General features: G+C 33.2%; 1 protein-coding gene across 1 annotated transcript in view; it reads right to left on the minus strand.

Annotated features, from left to right (window-relative positions):
• grm8b (glutamate receptor, metabotropic 8b) overlaps nucleotides 1-19,740 on the minus strand; it is a 137,895-nt gene that overhangs the window by 86,681 nt on the left and 31,474 nt on the right. The window contains exon 3 of the mRNA XM_026202733.1: nucleotides 6,818-7,034. Within this exon, the coding sequence (XP_026058518.1) occupies nucleotides 6,818-7,034 (217 nt within the window). The remainder of the gene's footprint in view (nucleotides 1-6,817; nucleotides 7,035-19,740) is intronic.

A 19,740-nucleotide genomic window follows, 5' to 3' on the forward strand; every position in this document is an offset into this window, starting at 1 on the left:
TGGATAACTGATTATAAGATTTCACAATAGCAAGCTCAGCAAAGAGGAGAGAGACATCCTGCTATGTACTTTTGATCATCTTGGGACAGCCTAGTGAGCATAATGGGAACAGTAGCACATTGCTTCAGGCACAGTATCGCAGTGGGAGAGACGGGATGCGAAGGAGACCGGAACCTGGAGTGCGTTTCTGTTTGAAATGCTGCATTTTTAACGTTAAGACAGTCTCTTACTGAATTCCTCAGTTCATCTGAGGTCAACTGGGTTGTGCAGTGTTGGCTTAGTGAGCTCCAAACTTTGAGCTGGATTTAAAAGTAAAGGTCATGTGTTTTTATGTAAAAAAAAAAGGTACTTTCTCTATTCCATCTTAATATGCTGGGACAACTAAAAAGTTATTGAAATGTTCTCCCTAAATCCCTAAAATTTCTCCCTCAAAAAAAAAAAAAAAACCTCTGACTTTGTCATGTTTATAAAACATTGCTCTGTTTGTTTGCGCTTCCTGCTCTGCCTGACATAGCAACAGTAGTTCAACCAATGGTGTGAGTCTGGGGCGGAGCTTTCTGTTGCTCTATCCAATGGCAGGTGGAGGGAACTTTGAATAAAGTGCCACAGAAACAATAAACTCCACCTTGAAAGGGACAGTTCAGCCAAAATGAAAAATCATGATTTACATAATTTGCTCACCTTCTTATTCATAATTTCAAACCTGATTTGATTTATTCTGTGTAACATAAAATCAGCTAATTTGAAGGAAAAAAATATATCAGTGTATGTTTTCCCAAAAAATGAAAGTCGGTATTCAGTGTGATGTTATTTTAGTGTATCTGTGTATATATAAATGTATATTTTATTTTAATTTCAGTTTTCCTTTTAATTTCAATTAAGTTTAGCATTTTATTTTATTTAAAAGGAATTTTTATCATACATTTATTTATAAGTTTTTTTTCAATCTATTTAGCTTTAGTTTACTTTCGGTTTACTTGCACTTAAACGTAAAAATGACGTTCAAAAACAAATGTTGCCCTGACAACTAACTGAAATAAAATTGCTTGAAATTAGATTTTTTTTAATCTAATACATATTTTTTTTTTTTTCAGTTATATTTCAAATTGCAATGTTCTACAAAAACAACACTGTTCCAATGTTGTACAAAACATTCATCAAAATTTGACATTTGACAAAAAAATTCATGTACATGTTTGGAACAACAATGACATTTTCACTTTTGTGTAAATAATAGTCCTTCCTTTTAAGTTCAGGGCCTGTTTTATAATTTATACCAACCAGTAGCTGTACTTATATTTTAGGATCGATGATTGATTGATAGGACTGTCCTAGGACAATGTGAATTCCTTTTAAATTTTATGTCATTAAATAAAAAAATTAAACACCAATTCTGCATCCAGCTCAATTAAAATTAAAGTCATGAAATTCTGCATTCTGTCAAATCCATTTCAAATTCATAAACAGGAATTTTTCCTTTCAATTCTGAAACAGCGAGAACAAAAAGACACATGCATCTATCCAAAGGATGACTAGGACTTCTAATACTCTGCGGCTTTGGACAAAACATGCTTACTAAATGTCTAGTCGCAAATATTTGAAGTTTTTCCCAAAAGAAAATCAAATAGCACAACAATGATCTACTGTTTTGTAATAAACAAGCTCTAAACCGTCTACAGTACAACACATAAACAGCAGAAGAAAGTCACACACACACTGCTTCAGTTTCTCCAATCATGTAACAAGATCACTCAGACTGATGAGACATCTCAGAGAGACAGATTGTACCGTTTTTAAATAACTCATAACGGCAAACCAAACATGAATGGGCGCGTGGTTGTTCCCAAAGGAAAAACGAGTGTTTGTTTTCCCTTTCAATAAAACTGCTATTTTATCTTGAGCAGCAAATTGTATATTGCCATAATTTTTCATGATTATTGTTGCTTATGCACCATTTACATAGAGATTGCATTGCCGTGCTATTGAGAACGGCCTCCTAAACACTAAGGTAATGATGTAGTGGGGTTTTAAATGATGGAGAGGGTCACTTTGCCACGCTGCAAGGCTCCACTGCATGCCAATCAGGCAGAAAGACGAAAAATTAATAGCATCTGGTTACTGCTTGTTTATTCAAGAGTATAATTAACTGCCAGTTATTACTGTTCTGGAGACAGTTTTCATTTCTAACTCATGATAAGGGGCACATTTCAAATGCAAGAAAGTGTAGATCGTGTCAAAGGCTGATTTACATAGAATACATTATGAATTTTCTATAATGAAGTTGAGTTGACTTTACTGTTTGGCCTTTGAGGGGGAAAAACACACAAGCATTTTTAACACAAGTACAAATGTTCTTTTTGTGTAATTAGCTGCTTTGAAGGATAAAGTAGTGTCAATATGAGTCTATATGATACTGAATTTTTTATTTTTTATTTTTTTCACTGACGTATTTGATGAAGTACAAAGCTTGTACAAACATTCAGTAGTTAAACAGTGGACTTACAATAAAGCTAGTTAGAAAAATACAGTGAAGTCCAGAAATTTCTGTCACAATCCAGTCCCTCCAGAAAAACACAGATTTCTTTTGTGATTGTTGCGGGCAAAAATCCTTGATTTTGCGGCACGTTTTCTTAAAAAATGCGATGGAATATGCGGGATATTTTAGCAATTTTATGCAATGAAATTGCGTGAACTTGCAAAAACTGTGGTTTGATGAAAAAGAGAAAAAAAGGTGATTCCCCCAACACCTTTTTCTCACTAGGCTACTACATTAATGTAAAGAGTAATTTCTTATTACTTCCTATGATAAGCGAGCAGACTAAATCAAAGAATATTTAAGTTGCAATCTCTTACTGCAACGTAAATAATTTTACATACTACTAATATAATTGCATTTTTCAACTTTCTGCTAATATATATGTGTGTTTTTTGCAACGAAAATACAGGGATTATGAAATCATGCTAGCCCCGCATATTTTGCTTTCTGAAATCGGCAATTTATGCGGGAAAAGAGCGGCGTATTTGAAAAAATGCGGCCTTTGGCTGATTATGCATTAAATCAGGCGATCGCATAATTGCGTTTTTCTGGAGGGACTGACAATCAACAACAGGGTGCTACACAATTGGTGAACAATGCACAATGCACATATATATATATATTTGGATAAGTACAATTATTTTAAAGGTTATAAAGAATTTAATATATTTGTGTGTATAAAAAAATAAATATCAGTAGGATCAAATCCAGAGCTATTTTAGTATTATTTATAGTATCTATTAATATTTAAAATTACAATTTTACCTTTTAAATAAATTTTCATCCTAATGTTAGTTTGTTTAATATTTTTGGCATGCTCTTGACATTTTTCATTTTTGTTATTTTATCTGTTTTCTATTTTTTATATTTAAGTTTCATTCTTTTTTTTTTTTTTTTTTTTTTGTTACTTACATGTAACTTAGAAAATTTTCCCTTACAATTAACTGAAATAAAATTTAAGTTTTCAATTAACTGACAAGACTTTATTAAGCAGAAAGAAACATTAATAAGCTCAAATTCTGCATTTATTTGATATTGTTCAATTATTCTTGCATTTTTATATGCGATTGACCCCAGTTTGAAAACCCCAGCTTTAATGTGCCTTGAAGTACCTTTAAATATTATAGCAATAAATGTAGTAATTGTTATGTGTTTATAATTTTGTAAATAATATATATATATATATACAATAAAATAAGAAATCTGAAATGACAATGCCTCCGTGTGCATGTCTGAATTTGTATAAATATATTAGCAGAAAATATCTTAAAACATAAAAAAAATTATTCATTAGTATAAACTCTGTATAAAACAAATGAACTGATTTATTTCATGAAATAGACAAAAGCCCTAATGTTCAATAAAAGAAAAATGCATGATCACCTAGACAACATTCAGACAGCTGAGCACGCGCCATCACACAAACACACACACACACACGGGGGGATAAACATACTTGATGAGCCTGGAGGAACGATTTTAATCGCTCACATGTGTCTCTTCCTTTAATTGTATTTCCATAATTACAACATAATTAACGTGGCATGTCCGTGTCTACATGAAATAATAATACTGAAATAATAAATCAATCAAGCAGCACGAGGGGACCATGATGTGGTTGGTTATGATGTTCTTCTGGGACAGCGCGGCGAGTCCATTACCGGACCTATGGCTGTAATTATGTCTCTATATCAAGGCACATTCTTTTCCCTCTACTCTCTTTATTGATAAGCTTCTCTGTAATTGTAGTTTCCACTGGACGTGTGCTAACGGTAATGCTCTATATTATTGCAGGCTTGTGTGGGAGGGAAAATGGGAAAGTGAGCCATTACTGTTCGACCTATGTGATGTAAAATGAAGTGAATTATGGGTTAACGGCAATAAGCAGCGAAATCCAAAGCGATGCGAGTGTGAATACAGATTTTTAGTTCAGAAATGGCGAGTTCTTTGAGGTCACAATTGAACACTTTTTGTATCTACTTCTACATCCTGACCTTCCTATTTCCTTGACTATTCATTTCTGTAAAAAATCGCTGAATAATGGACAACAAAACATAAGCTCAGCTTGACTTTGATGGCTCAGTTTTGACAGAATGGATCGTGGGGGTTGAGGTTTTCAGACGTGTCCTTACAATATAGCCTATTTTATTTATTTTTTTCATGTTACTTGACCTTTCTTCTGTTGAGATGGCAATTTCCCTTCCATCTCTGTCAAAGCATGTAATTCAGTCTCACTGATGTTTTGTGTATGGCAATGCTGGTCAGCAAACTCAGAAGAAGCTTTGTACCATAAATCACTAATGTGTAATATGTCATTTTTAAGATCCTTTTTTGCATCAAAGTGCATAAAAAAAGACATATAGGGGGAAAAATCTTGCTTATTTGCAGTAAGATTTTTATGGACTATGTAGGCATTTGTTACTATTCTCAATGCAACTCCCAACCCAGTCCAACCAGATCATTTACTCTTATATTACATAAAAAACAGGTTATTTATAAACGGCAAAATGTTGACATCACATTTACATATTAATAGCGATATGTTTAGCAACTTGGCTATTCCTGATTAAAAACAATGTAATTTATGCTGAAACAGAGTTAATTCATGTATAGAAATCTGAAAGGTACAGTAGTATATACAGCCTGTTTAAAGGAGTAGTTCACCCAAAATGAAAACAGTGTCATTATTTATTCATCTTCATATAAGTCCGGACCTCTATCTTGTTATTTTTTTTTATTTGTATTTTTTTACTGGAACACATTTTTTGATTGATAATGGCTGTGTTATTCCTTTAGTTTACATCCCTGATTTCAACCCATAAATTCATAAGTAAAACCACAAGAAAACTATCTAACAATATAAGGAGAATTCAGGGAAAAACAAAACATTAAACAAAAAGCAACAACAACAAAAAAACATGACATGACATGAAACAAAACAATAACAAACAATACAAAAAAAAAAACATGAATAAAAATATAAAACAACAAAACAAAACATTAAACAAAAAGCAAAAAAAAAAAAAAAACATTAACATGAAACAAAAAAAATATACAAAACAAACCATTAAATAATATGAAATAAAACTTGAAACTAAAATGAAAACTATTTTTTATTTAATAAAACTGAATAAGTAAACACAAAACAGGACACATTAAAAAACATTTTAAGAGAATTTAACTGAAACTTTTGTTTTTTGTTCATGAATAGAAAAAATGAAAAAACACCTGAATATTCAATTTCTACATGTGGGTGAGAATATAAACTTCTTTAAATATGACTGCTGTTTATTTTTGGTGCACCTCAATACTGGTCTGCGCTTGAATGTAGTCGCGTGATTCTGAAGGTATACTGTGGTGAGAAATCAAATCAAAAAGGCAAGTTGTTACATTTTATGAAAATCTTGCATTGCAATCCATATCCTTTTGAGATATCAATTATAATCAATTATAAAACTCTAAGACTAGGCTATTTAATATCTGTTGTTCTCCAGTTGTCAGTCAGGATGACAGTTCTTGCGTGAATTTTATAGGCCTGTATATACTCAAGCCAATTTATTATTCTTTCCTTTTTGTCTTAGTGTTTTAAATATGTATTAACTAAACAAACAGACTTACTGGGTGAGCTGGGTACAGCTGTCATATCATACCTTCCCATGCCCAGCTGATGCAAAGAAAACAATTTATATCTACACAGAATAAAGCCCTGTCTAGACTCTGCCCCAGAATGAGTTGAGTCGAGCTATTCATTAGTCAGCTTGTTTAATGAAAAAATCATGAATGTTTGTACTAAGAATCTGCAACAGCAGAGGACTATTATTCTGCTGCATGGAAACTGCAGACGTACTGATGATGGCACGGTTTGATTTTTGGCTGACCAATCAGTAAAAAGGAGCATTTAATTACCACCCACACGTAGAAATCGGATTTTCAAGCTGTTTATCAAGTTTTTTTATCCCTAAAAAATTTTAAGATGAATTCTTGTAAATAAAAAATAATAATTTTTTCAACTTTCATGATTAAATAAAATAAATTAATGACGAAATAATTTCGGATTATTAAACAAAACAAACCTTTAAAAACACAAACGAATATTGAATGAAATAAAATGCTGCCAAAGTGTAGACTATATCCCTTGAACATAAAGCTATGTCGAACTTTTGGTAAGAAATTCAATTCAGTCAGTCAATCAGTTGCGATCAGTGAAGCGAGACGTACATCAGAAGATAATCTGGAGCCCTCGTACAGAAACACATTTCAGAATGTTCACTGGAAGCTTACCGCTTTCTCGTGAGATCTGAACGAAAGCCTCCACACCGCTCTCCCCATAATTGCCCTCAGACGCCAGCGTGGAGACGTAGTTCCAGCCCATGGCGGTCACGATGTCCAGCATGGCCTGGGCCTGGTAGGAGTCGGGCGGCACAACCCGGGAGAAAAAGTCGTACCGGGTGTTATCACTCAGCTCCGGCGCTGTGGATGCATAGCTGATCTGAGGGATCTGTTAAAGCAGAGAAAGAACAAACGCAGGACAGATTTTAAAGATCACATTTTCTAATCCAGAGCTGAAAATATAAGGAATAGTTCATCCAAAAAAATTTAATTAGCTGACAACTTATTTACCTTCAGGCCATCCAAGATGTAGATGAGTTTGTTTCGTCATCAAAACAAAAACCAATGGATCCTCTGCAGTGAATGGGTGCCGTCAGAATGAGAGTTCAAACAGATGATAAAAACATTATCAGAATAAATAATCTACATGACTCGAGTCCATCCATAAACAAGTACTGAAGTGAAAGCTGCCTGACAAATACATAATTGAAGCGTTTTAACTTTAAACCATTACTTTGAGCTAAAATATGAGTCCTCTATCCATAATATTTGCTTTCTCCAGTGAAAAACTTGTCTCGCCTGAATCAGGAGAGAAATATGCACAGATTAATTAATGCCTACAAGCGGAAACAATCCAAAACAGCTTTAAACAAACGAGGATGGATTGTTTTCACTGGAGGAAGAGTTATTATGGATTATGGGCATGTTAATTGGCGAGAAACGATGGTTTGAAGTAAAAACACCTTATGAATTTGTTTCGTGCAAACACAGCGTTTGCTTCAAAAGACGTTCATTGATGGACTGGAGTGGTGTGGATTACTTGTGGATTATAATGATGTTTTTATCAGCTGTTTTGACTCTCGTTCTGACGGCACCCATTCACTGCAGAGGATCCATTGGTGAGAAAGTGATATAATGCCAAGTTTCTCAAAATCTGCTTTGATGAGGAAACAAACTCATCTTTTGGATGGCCTAATGGGGAGTACATTTAAAAGCCAGTGGTAAAAAAAAACTAAAAAGTTTCAGCCCCCAAAAGAAGCTAATATTGACTCTTCCACGAGAGTTAATCATTAAATTCTGCCTAAAGCAAAGAGGAAAATGCAGAACCAATTAAAGCAAGCAAAGGTGGAGCAATACATTTGCAACCTCCAAAACCGCTTTAGCCCAAAGCTATTGATGTGAATGACTACCAGCCCGTGAAGTGACGCTAAAGGTGAAACAAGACCAGGTAACGAAGACAAATAAGTACGTGTTGTGGTACAAAGAATGGAGGTGAAGCCTGCCAGCAGGCAAGCTGGGTAATGGCTTCTGGTGGCGATTGACGGTGTGATTGATTTCTCCTCAGCCAAAAGGCCAGGCTGTCAGCCGGAGCCCCAGAGGCTGCGCTCATCAGCATTCACCGCAACAGTGGCGCAGGAGAGAACCGGCCCCCAATATAAATGCCACTCACCGGCTGGTGAACGGGTGCCTGCGCTTTTTCACCCACAACCCCGGATCGCAAGCTTGTAAATACAAGTGTCATAGATGTGTTGACATGGGCGAACATGTCTGTGAAACAGATGTGTGTGTGTGTTATTTCTGGGGAGTGTTATATTGAACGTGCAGCACGAATGCCAACACTAGACTTCACACCTTAAAAATAAACCTTTTGTCTCGTGATTATTGTGGTGTTAAATCACAAAATTGTGTGATATTCCTTACTGCTGTAGGTTAAACACCATTTCAGGTTAAATCCATATAATATTGATTCCCATTGGCTTTCACTGTACGGGAAAAATCAAGAAATCTTCTTTTAGTTTGTAAAAATGTTATTAAAGCCAGATATATGAAATAATAGTGATATATCTCAAATAAAATGAAATAATAAAATATAAATAAAATAAAATGTATTAACAATAATGAATAATGATTCTACAGTACTTAAAATAATAAATAAAATAAAATAAAAAACTTTAATAAAATAAAATAAATAATATAGTTTAAATAAAAAATATATACATAAAATATTATCATAAATTATTATTTAATAATGAATGAATTATAAATCTCTCTCTTCAACAGCAATTCCTAAAATAAAATAAAATAAAATAAAATAAAATAAAATAAAATAAAATAAAACAGGCTTTTTCAGCATAGTTTGTTGATAATTTAGAGCCCTTAGAAATAGTATAATATGTTAAAATAACAATTTATCACAAAAGGAACTATCCATGATGAAATATGATGGTTAATAAACCAGAAGTTCATACACAAATGTAGTCCCACATCAAAAAGTGTGATTAAGACAACTTAATTGATCAAACATTACTATTTTTAACTTCATAATTCATGTAAGGGCAGTCACAACAACACAAGCTTCACATTTCTGCTTAGAAAGTCTTTCCTCATAGAGATCCATTGTACGTGCATGACTGTAAACCCGTTTTTGTTCATTCACAAACAGAGGGTCTGAATGTGGTTGCGAACGCTGTCGAAAGATGTCAGATTAATTCATATGTGCTTTTTGTATGGTTTCACAACATTTCTCATGTAATGACATGCTTTCACATGCAAATTTGACGCTTAAATGCCATCTTCGTCTCAAACGATTACAGTGCGCACATGAATTTCCTATGTTTATCTGTTCGTCAGAGAAAGGCCAGATGGATGGTGCATGGAGTAACTTTTAAAACGAGGCAGCCTCTTTAAAACTGTTTAAACTCTGCCCTGAAGGTTTGCTTGGGAACATTTCATTCAGCAGCTCAAGCGAATGACAGAAACTTTAAGGAGCTCAAGAAAGACAGTGTCTCTCTGTCCCTTCAGATGCTTCCTTTCAGACTTCAGCCTACAGTGTTTTGAATTTTGGTGCATAGCAAAGGTTAGACTCAGAAATGATGCCTGTAGAACTTAATTTCACGCTCATGTTTCCAGTTTAATATTATTTTACAGAGCCACAAAAGAGATGCAGGAGACTGAAACCTAAGACTTTTGAGAGCGGCCATAAGGGAAATCAAATGCCATACTTTCCATAAAATAATATAATATTGCTGATGGGGAGAAACACATTAACCTTCATCAGCACTGCAATAATATTTCTTTATACAATGCAATTTAGAGGTGCATAGTAGTGAGCAATTTCCATTGGAAATTATATGGAGTTAAGAACCCATAACTCTTTGGATTACTCTTGCGTCCAAAAAAAGCTTGATGCATGAACTGTTAAATTTTGCCATTTAATTATTTTATATTTTATTTTACACACACACACACACACTTACACTCTTGCATTTTAGATTTATACACTATACATATAATAATATATATTTCACTGTATTTTATTTTTTATTTTTTTACAATGTGATGTAAGGCAAGGAAAACCTAAAGCGTCTTCAATATCCGACTTATCTGTACTACATTTATGAGAAAGTTTCAGAAGTTCAAGAACGCAAAGATGATTTGCAGCAATTGCAACACATGATTGCAGCATCAGCTACAACTGACGGCTGTGCAGATGGCAGGATCATTTTACTGTCTGTGCTTTTGCTTTTCCAGGCCTGCAATGAGTATGACGGACATGAGCGCTACTGTCATCTCCAGACGTCTCAGGCGTCTTGTGTCTGAGAGATGAGCGTGAGGAAGCGGAAGAAAGTCTTTGGGATTTTCTAGATTTCTCAAGGGATGTAGCATGTGTTTTGCACTCCTTATTACCTACAAAGTGCAGTGCTGCTCTAATCGAATAGACTACATACAGACATTCCTCTCAGTCTTAGAGATACCTGCAACAGGAAAAGAGTTACTAGTTGTTTTGTTCCAACAGCGATCGCCCGCTTTCTCATTGACCTTGGTTATAGTACTTTCACTGTTCATTCTCCACTATTCATACGTTTTTTCAGGATTTCAAATATTCTTCATTAAAGCCTTGAACCAAATCCGCCAGTTCTGAGATTAATCACAATTATTTTTTTTTAATCTAAATGTACTTGAAAGTTGGTATAAAAAGTAAAAGACCATGAACTATAGTCCCATAAACCATAGTGCATTTTACTGAACAACTGTATCATATTAAACTATTGACATAGGCATTTATAAGTATAACATTTGATAACATTTTATGTAATTTAAAATGCTTAGTGTAACAATTAATTGAAAGTGTTTTTTTTTTTGTGTGTGTGTGGTTATAATTATTCATGAGATTAAAAGGCATAATTAATGCACTAAAACTACTTTTATAATGCATTATACATAAAGGCTTTAAGGAAAGTGTTAATTAAAATTTGATATATTGTATAGTATGATTAAAATCTGTTGCTGAATGTTTAGATACTATTTATATCTAATGAACAGAATTAGAAAACATTTTTATACAAATGGCTTTATTTATATATAAATATATATATATATATATATATATATAACACTGAATCAAACTAAATTTACTTAGATTTGATTAATAATAAAAAAAATTATAAAAATAAAAAAAAGTTTTGGAAACTTTACTTCCATAACTCAACTACTGCAATCCTCTTGAGATCCTTATTGATTTTATACAATAGAGCAAATATTGATGTTTGCAAATATAATATCTAATATAGTGTTATTTTAGTATTATTTATATATTATTTATTAATATTTTTAGATTTTAGTTTTAGTAATTTCATTGTGTGCTTTTGTCATTTAGAGTTCTCTATTCTTCAGTTTTAATTTTAGCCATTTCAATATTCCAATTTAAGGCCTGTTTATTAATATACTAAATTAACCTTTAGTTTGCCATTTTAATTGTTATTTTATTAGCTTTTTTGTTTTTAATTTTAGTACTTAATTTTAAACATTTATTTCAGTTTATTGTTTTTTACATGTAAGTTTTTCATCTAATACTTATAATTTGTTATATTTTACTAACTCTAGCTTCACTATTACTAATTATTTGAGATATGAGTAGCTTGGAGCGTGGGAAGCTACAAAAACACACCGATCAGTTCATGGCTCTTTGAATTATTAGCAATCTACCACAAATACAATTTTATGATGTGCAATTTTTAAGCCACACATGCCTGAAAATTAAAGCATTTTGTTTACCTGTAGTTATCTTTTTAATCTTTATGAAACAAAGCACACAGCCATCTTTGTTTGCTTCCATAATGGAGCTGTCAAATCGAGAAAAGCCCCGCTGTTGATAGATTACATTCAGACAATACTAATTAACCTCTCCGTAGACCTTTATTTAAAACCCTCGCTGAAACAGAAGTGGACACAAATTGCTGCAGAGCGAGAGATGCTTGCGCTCAATCATTCACTCTCACTTTTCCTCCTTAGCCTTTTTCGACACACACAAGTGCACAAATGCCAAAATTATGCATTTGCCATCCTCAATGGACATTTATAACAGTGCAGAGCTACAAGTTGCCAACAAAGTAGCTCAGCTCAAAGAGAAGAGAATTAGCATTAGCATTAGCAGTTCCCTCAGGAAGTTCCTGACGGGAAAATACTGTCTGTGGTCAACATTACCTGTAGAAACTTTCCCATTTTGTTCTATAACATAAATTATACATTGTTACAGATCAAACCCACATTTTGAAATCACTGTGTGCTTTAAAATCATGCTGTGTTTCTGTTAGCATGTAGCATCTTATTAGCAGCACTAGTGATCTGCGGGAGGTATCATATGCTTCATATTTAACAGGATTTAATTAAGTTAGATCAGATCTGGCTGCTAAGCTGTATGTAAATAAGCATCAGGTTCATGGTCTTAATGCCGTGCCACGATGGGAGGTTTTGTCTACTGAGGTGATATTTATTTAGCAACCGTGATGTCTCTCAGGTTGGCTTCATGCACGGCTACTGCTGTTTGATCTGGGGCACCTAGAGGAAGCTGTGCAAATGTCAGAGATATTTGTTTGACAGACAGATGTCATCATCCTCGTCCTCCGGTCTGGCCATGGGAAGACGACATTATGATGACTGAACTGATCTATTAGGCCTATGCGTGATCTGCATTAAAAGCATTAATAACAGGTCACAGCAGTTGGCTCATGGGGCATTGCTGGCTTCCTGGGATGTTGTGATTTGCGAGTCCTTGTTTTGTTAAATGTTTAAGATTTCATATTTCTTTCTCTATTTTTCACTTCCCAACAAATACAGGACACTTTTTAGCAACAAAATAAAGAGGATGTGCATTATGTTCAGTGTTATTTCAGTATTTTTTAACATGTAGTAGTAGCTTTTATTTTTATATTTCTGTTCATTTTTTAGTAAGTTTGTTATGTTATTTTATTTATTTATTTATTTTTATTATTTTTTTTGCTTGTTTGTAATATTTGTTTTTTTTCTGTTTCAGTTTAAGTGATATCACGTGTTATTTCTTCAACTTAAACTTATTTCTGTCAGTTGATAAAGAACCTAACATTTGTACAATTTTATTTCAACATTACAGTAAGAAAAAAAATTCCAGATAGATAATGTACTTGCAGAAAATCAGCAGTATTTTTTGTGTGTACTTCCTTTAACCTTATCATACAATGGAATACACATTATATTATATTACAGACTTTTCTTAGTTTTTTATTTTAATTAACGAAAATTATTTTCATTTAGTTTTGGTTTAAGTTACCATTAACAACACTGGTGATGTTGTGTCCTCATTTTTGCATTTTATCAATCTAGTAGTATTTTTAGGCTAGCTGGATCACATTTCATAACAGTCCACTTAATGCACACAAACTACTTCGTACAAATTATTCAATTAAACTATATGACACTTAAATGAACATTCCCCATGAATTAATTTTTCAGTTATTAAAATTAAAATCTCACTGTGACTAAAGGCAGCATTTCCTGTCTTCTCTCTACTTTGCCTATTAAAAAATAAAAAATAAATAACAGCAAAAAAATAAATAAATAAATTCAGGAAAGAAAGGATTTTGAATGCAAGGTGAGTACAAAATTGTTTTTGTTTTTAGATATACACAAACTTGATTATATGGAGTAAATTGAGCACATCCAACTACAGATTAAAGACATTTCTTCAACCAAAATTGATGTCTGATATTTCATGTTTTATTATATTAACTTACATTTTAAAGCAACATGGCTAAGTGACAAAATTCAGTATTAACTGTGAATTTCCTTCTCTTTTAGATGCTGATAGAGTTAGATGTGTGATAAATGTGCTTTAATTTACTTTACATTTGATCAGTAGAAATTCAGAAGTCAGAAGGAAAACCATGATGATAGATATCAAATAAAACATCATCATTTCATATAAATTAGCATAAATTGCACTTAAAATGTGCAAACACAATATTACTCTTAAAGGTGCTCTATGATGCCATCGAATATCCTTTCTGTTTCACAAAAGATTATTTGTGGCGAAAGAAAGTTCTTCAGATTATAAAAAGGTAAGAAAGTGATGATTCTTTAAAGAACCTTTGACTGAATGGTTCTCTGCCCCTTAAGCCATTATTCCCTGCCTGGAGACAATTAAATATTCATGAGCAAAACCCAATGGCCACTCCCACTCTCGCATAATGCACAGATTATTATTATTTTTCTGTTTGACTTAATTAATTAATATGCTGGTAGAGCTTGAAATGAATGCTTTAATATACAGAACATTTACTTATTAGAGATTCAGCTACGTTATAAAGAAAATCATGAAGATGGATATTAAATAAATCATCCTAATTTAATCTTAAACAGCATAAATGACACTTGTGTAAAACATAATTATGACCCTATAATTATATTATATAAGTATTACCAATAACAACTACTTATAGCCCTTTTAAGCTCTTATTCCTTGCCTGGGACAAGTAATTATATATTCATAAGCAAAAGCCAGTGGCCACTCCCACTATGCATAATGCACAGTTGACTTCAACTAATTTAAATAACTTTTTTTTTTATTAAATAAAATAATATTTTTTTTACTTATGATTATTTAGTAAAATATAGGGTTATTTAAAAATGTATATAATTTTAAATAATAAAAAATCATATTTTTGAGGTGGATGGACTACAAGATGTTCTATATTTCAAGTGTATGAATGCAATGACATTTGACTCACTTTAGCTCCTTAATACTGAGTTTAAAACTGATATGATGACACCTTATCTGAAGGCTATTGTACAGAAGCCCAAGCAGTGGATTTAGATAAGCCTCAACCGAGCGAAGCCACAGATATCGCACGGGCGAGGTCATTCTCGCATGCATTGTCATCCCACTGCCTTTCATTCTAAAATTACACTCCCACTGTGACTAAATCCACAAGAAACCCTCAACTATTTCTGCCGATTCTTAGGAGTTCGCAATGCAATTCTCACTCTGGCTCGGGCGGCCTGCTTGTGCGGCGCTCAAACACGCAGCATGTGAGAACTGCCATTTGTGTGCCATTTTCAGCCTCACACCTCTGATCTCCAGAGGCCGCTGTCTTAGCCGAAGTGTGGAATCATGCTTTCGCTAGTGCCTGCATCTCACACCCCGAGCGTGCACCTGCCGTACACATCCTGAATCTTTCAAAGGACTCTGGCCTGGATGAGCGTTGAAGGCGCCGTTGACATATTGCAGCCATCTTTAAATCATCTGCACCGAGACCAGCGAGACCGAAAGTGACAGAACGGTGGTTTCTGAAGAGGAGACAAATATATCCGCTAATGTTCCTCTCGAAGAGATATCAATGCCCTTCAAGCTGATAAACGCTGTTTGCTTAGGTAGAACACATCTGAAGTACATGGAAGTGAAAACCGGCTTTAGGTCGGATAAGATGAAACAAAGAGATGGCAGAGAACTGAATGTTCAGTCCGAAGTGTGTCTAGAAGTGTGTTTGCCTCCACTGTTGATAATGTTATAACACCAGACTTTCCTGAGAGATAAGATGTCTTCAAGATCTGAAGCTCCTGTTTCTGTTGCAGGACAGGTGTATGGCTATTTCAAGTCAGTGGCTCCTATAGTGCTTTATAAGAGATATGAGCTTGTGCTTATGTGGAACAATAAAGAAGACATTGTGAAAAATATCTCCGCGCTATGTCCATATATATATATATAAAGAAAGAAAGCTATTTTATGAAATGTTCAATGTAGGGCTCTTTTGGGAACCAAAAATTGTTACTTTATGGCAGGGGTCTCCAAAATCAGTCGTGGAGTTTAGCTTCAAACCTAATTAAACACAACTGAACCAGCTAACCAAGGTCTTATCAGACATGAAATAGAAATTTCCAGGCAGGTGTGTTGAGTAAAGCCCTCCAGGACCAAGTTTTTTGATCCATGTCACTACGAAAACCCACATTGAAACTTTATTTTGTGTGAAACGCAAAAAACATATTTTTTTATTTTTTATTTTTATATATTATATTTTTTTTATTATTAAACAATCCCTTAATATGGAAGCTTGTTTCATCCACTGGATTTAGAGAGAAAAAAAAAAACATTAGCAACTTTTAGCTCACAATTCAGAAATCTTTCAATTAATTTCAAGTTTATGTATCCTATGGAGGCCATTTCCGCCGTTGAAAAAAAATAAAAAGGTGGTTGTGATAATTTTATCTTAATTCGGACTCTTATTTTTTTTTCTCAAAATTTTGAGACAAACTTACAGTTGTGAGTTATAGAGTCAGTATTGTGTGATAAACACAATTGCAAAAAAACAGAGAGAGAGAGAGAGATTTAAACTTACAATTGTGACTTTTTTATCTCTCAGAACTGCATCAGAAGATATAAACTCACAATTCTGAGAACATATCAGTCTTTTTCCCCCTAACAATTGGACATTTTATCTCACAATTCGGTCAGAATTGCAAGAAAAAAATCTGAATTTGCGAGGTACAAAAGTCTACAGAAATGAAATTGCAATTTTCTTGCGATTTCTGACTATAAACTCGCAATTGTGAGAAAACTTTTTTTTTTTTTTATCAATATTTGGTCCTTATATTTACACACTTTGCATGAAACTGTGCTAACGCACTCCTTACGCACACATCTGTGCGTACACACTGTTGATAAATGAGGGCCCTGGATTGGATTTTAAAAATGAAGATGTTAAAACAACAGGGTCAGAATTACAAAATGTAAACTCAGCATTGCACAAAAGAACATCACTACTAGATGCAGAAAAAGCACTTGAAGTCAGTGTAGTACAGCAAATGAATAAAACACACTGTACATTCACCCTGGGGTGTCTAGGTTAGTTATTACACAAACACCACCAACATTCAAATTACAGCAAAAAGCCAAGCAATGAGGTCCACTTTTCATTGAACCCACTGCTGCAAGACAAAATGACAATATTACAGGAATCCCAGCAACCAACATCCACTACAAAATCAAGCACAAAATCTGCCTCTATGCTGACCACGTTCTCTTTATCTTGCAAAATCCCCCTACACCACTCCACATGGTTTGTAATCATATTTAAAAACTTCCCTGCATTATATGACTACTACAAATTGGAAGTAATGCAACATTTTGCCATTTAATGTGAGATATGATTTCTCTACATTAGCAGCAGCACCACCACATGTCTTTGAAAGCATGTCTCTTTTAATTTATCCATCTACTCCTCAAAACAAAAGAAGATGTTTTAAATGATTAGATCACTTACATCTCACTTACTGGATGCAATTAATGACAGTCCCCAGTCAGTTTAACTCTATAATCTATTTACATGCATTAAGCACATTATCTCTCTAACCTTCTCTCACTTAATATTAAATCAATATTGTTAAACGTCTAGGAACATGTTTAGTTGTCTCTTGTGAAACAGAATCACACTTCAGCATATCTTTAAATAGAGCACTTATTATTGAAATACTATACGTGAATTGTGAATTTACTATAATTTCGATAAAATGCAATTAGCTGTGTTTTTCTGACCTACTTAAGTAGGACTTCCATACATCTTTAAAAGTAATTTCAACAAATTTTGTCTTTAAATATAGTTAAAGAGACCTATATATTGACAAGCATTCTGAAACTTGTATATTATGCATTTAAAAATATTCATAATTTAACATTTGTGGCTGTAAATTAAAACAGTTAAAATATATTAAGTGTTATAAAGAATAACACTACAGCTAAAATTATAATCAAATAATTTACATGTGCGTTAGTATGTTAGTAAACACAATTTTAAACCATGAGAAAATATTATTAAAACATTGATTTAAAATTTACTTTAAAGTAAAACTTTAATTTGACATTATTAAAAAGTTAAGTACTTAATTTTTGCAATAAATAAATGATTCTAATTGCATTCACCTTTTGTGTTTTTCTTATACAGTACAGAAATAGATATGTTTAGGTTTAAGAGGTAGGATTGGGATTAGTGACTACAAAAAATATTTTGAATGCTACATTGTTACTAAAATGGTTCTTTTCCTACATATTTCACTCAGTTGTGTTTTATTTCCTTTTATATTCACTATAAAATGGGTAGGTTAAGGTTTGAATGGGTAGGTTAAAAATGGGTAGATTAAGGTTTGGAGGTAGGTTTAGGGATCTAAAAATCTAAATCACTTATTGATAAAATGATAAAAATGCATTGATACAAATATCTTAATGATATAAACGATACGTAAATATTTTACGTCTTTAAGCTAAAAATATGTAGCGATTTGTACGTTTTAAATGTTGAAATACGTCTAAATTGTATGTTATACCATCAATAAAAAACGTACAAAAATGTATGTTTTCTGCTTGTAAATGTTACGTATTTGTAATACACTACTGGTGCACAAAGCTCACGTATTTCCATTTTATTAAACATCATTCTAATGAATTGCTTAGATTTACTTTGTTTTATCATTTGAATCCTGACATGCATCTTTCTCTAAAATAAAAAAAATAAATAATGCATCAATTTGTTATATAATGCAAAGAAATACATTTTTAAGTATGCAAAATTAATCTTTTTGTGGCTTCGTGTCTCACATTACGGAAGTTAATTTCATTGTGATGCAGTTGCGTGAAGTTTTTCCGTTATTATTTGTTAAATTAAATCTCTATGGCCGTTATCAACATGCTGCCACAGAAAGGGATATCTATTCACCTGAAATGTGATTTCGACATCAAACGGCGCTGTTGCGGATAACCTCATACTCAAAAAAAGATAATACAATGCTTTAATTACTGAAGATAGCGTCACTCATACTAATTCTGATACCCCAAATGAGTGAATTTGTTTAAGTGGATTATAATGAGCCAGAGGCCTCGAGGACAAGCACATCTCACTCAGATTCTGTCAGCATGAAGAAGCAAACAGGATTTGTGCTCTCAAAGGCAATGCTGTCGATTTAGCGATGGCATTAGCATAAGTCGCCCCCCGGGCACACACAGAAATTTGGAGTGGAGCGGCAATAGTCAAACTTTATTTTTCGGGTTGACTGAAATAGGATATTTGCAATTAGTGTTGGGTAAAGGATGCAGATACAGCATGGTGAGATCCTGAGGGGTCTGGGAGTTAATGGGAATGATGGTGAGATTGTTTGCAGCCAGGTTGGCTACAGGCTGTGAACGGCATTATAATTTACCATTTCAGTCATTTGAAGAGTTTTTTTTTTTTTCTCATTTTGAAACCTAAAACAGTCGAGTGAGTCTGAATTATTACTTTCATGCCATTCAGACACTGCCAGAAAGAAAACTATATGACATTAACATCTGGGAAGAGTACAACAACAAATTGTTTAATAATAGTTCAAAACGACTCTGTTCTTCTCAAACTCTAAAGAGAGAGATGTGCAGGTCTATTCAATAAATGATTCTTAAATCTAAAGTCTAGAAGCAAAAATAAATAAATAACCACTAAATGATTCGTTTTTAGTGTTGAAAGGGATTAATTTAAAGGAACAGTACACCTAAAATTATTTAGTAATTTTTTAAGTCAACATTTACTCACGCACATGTAATT

Source organism: Carassius auratus, chromosome 25 (genome assembly GCF_003368295.1).
Source record: "Carassius auratus strain Wakin chromosome 25, ASM336829v1, whole genome shotgun sequence".
Classification (NCBI taxonomy): Eukaryota; Metazoa; Chordata; class Actinopteri; order Cypriniformes; family Cyprinidae; genus Carassius; species Carassius auratus.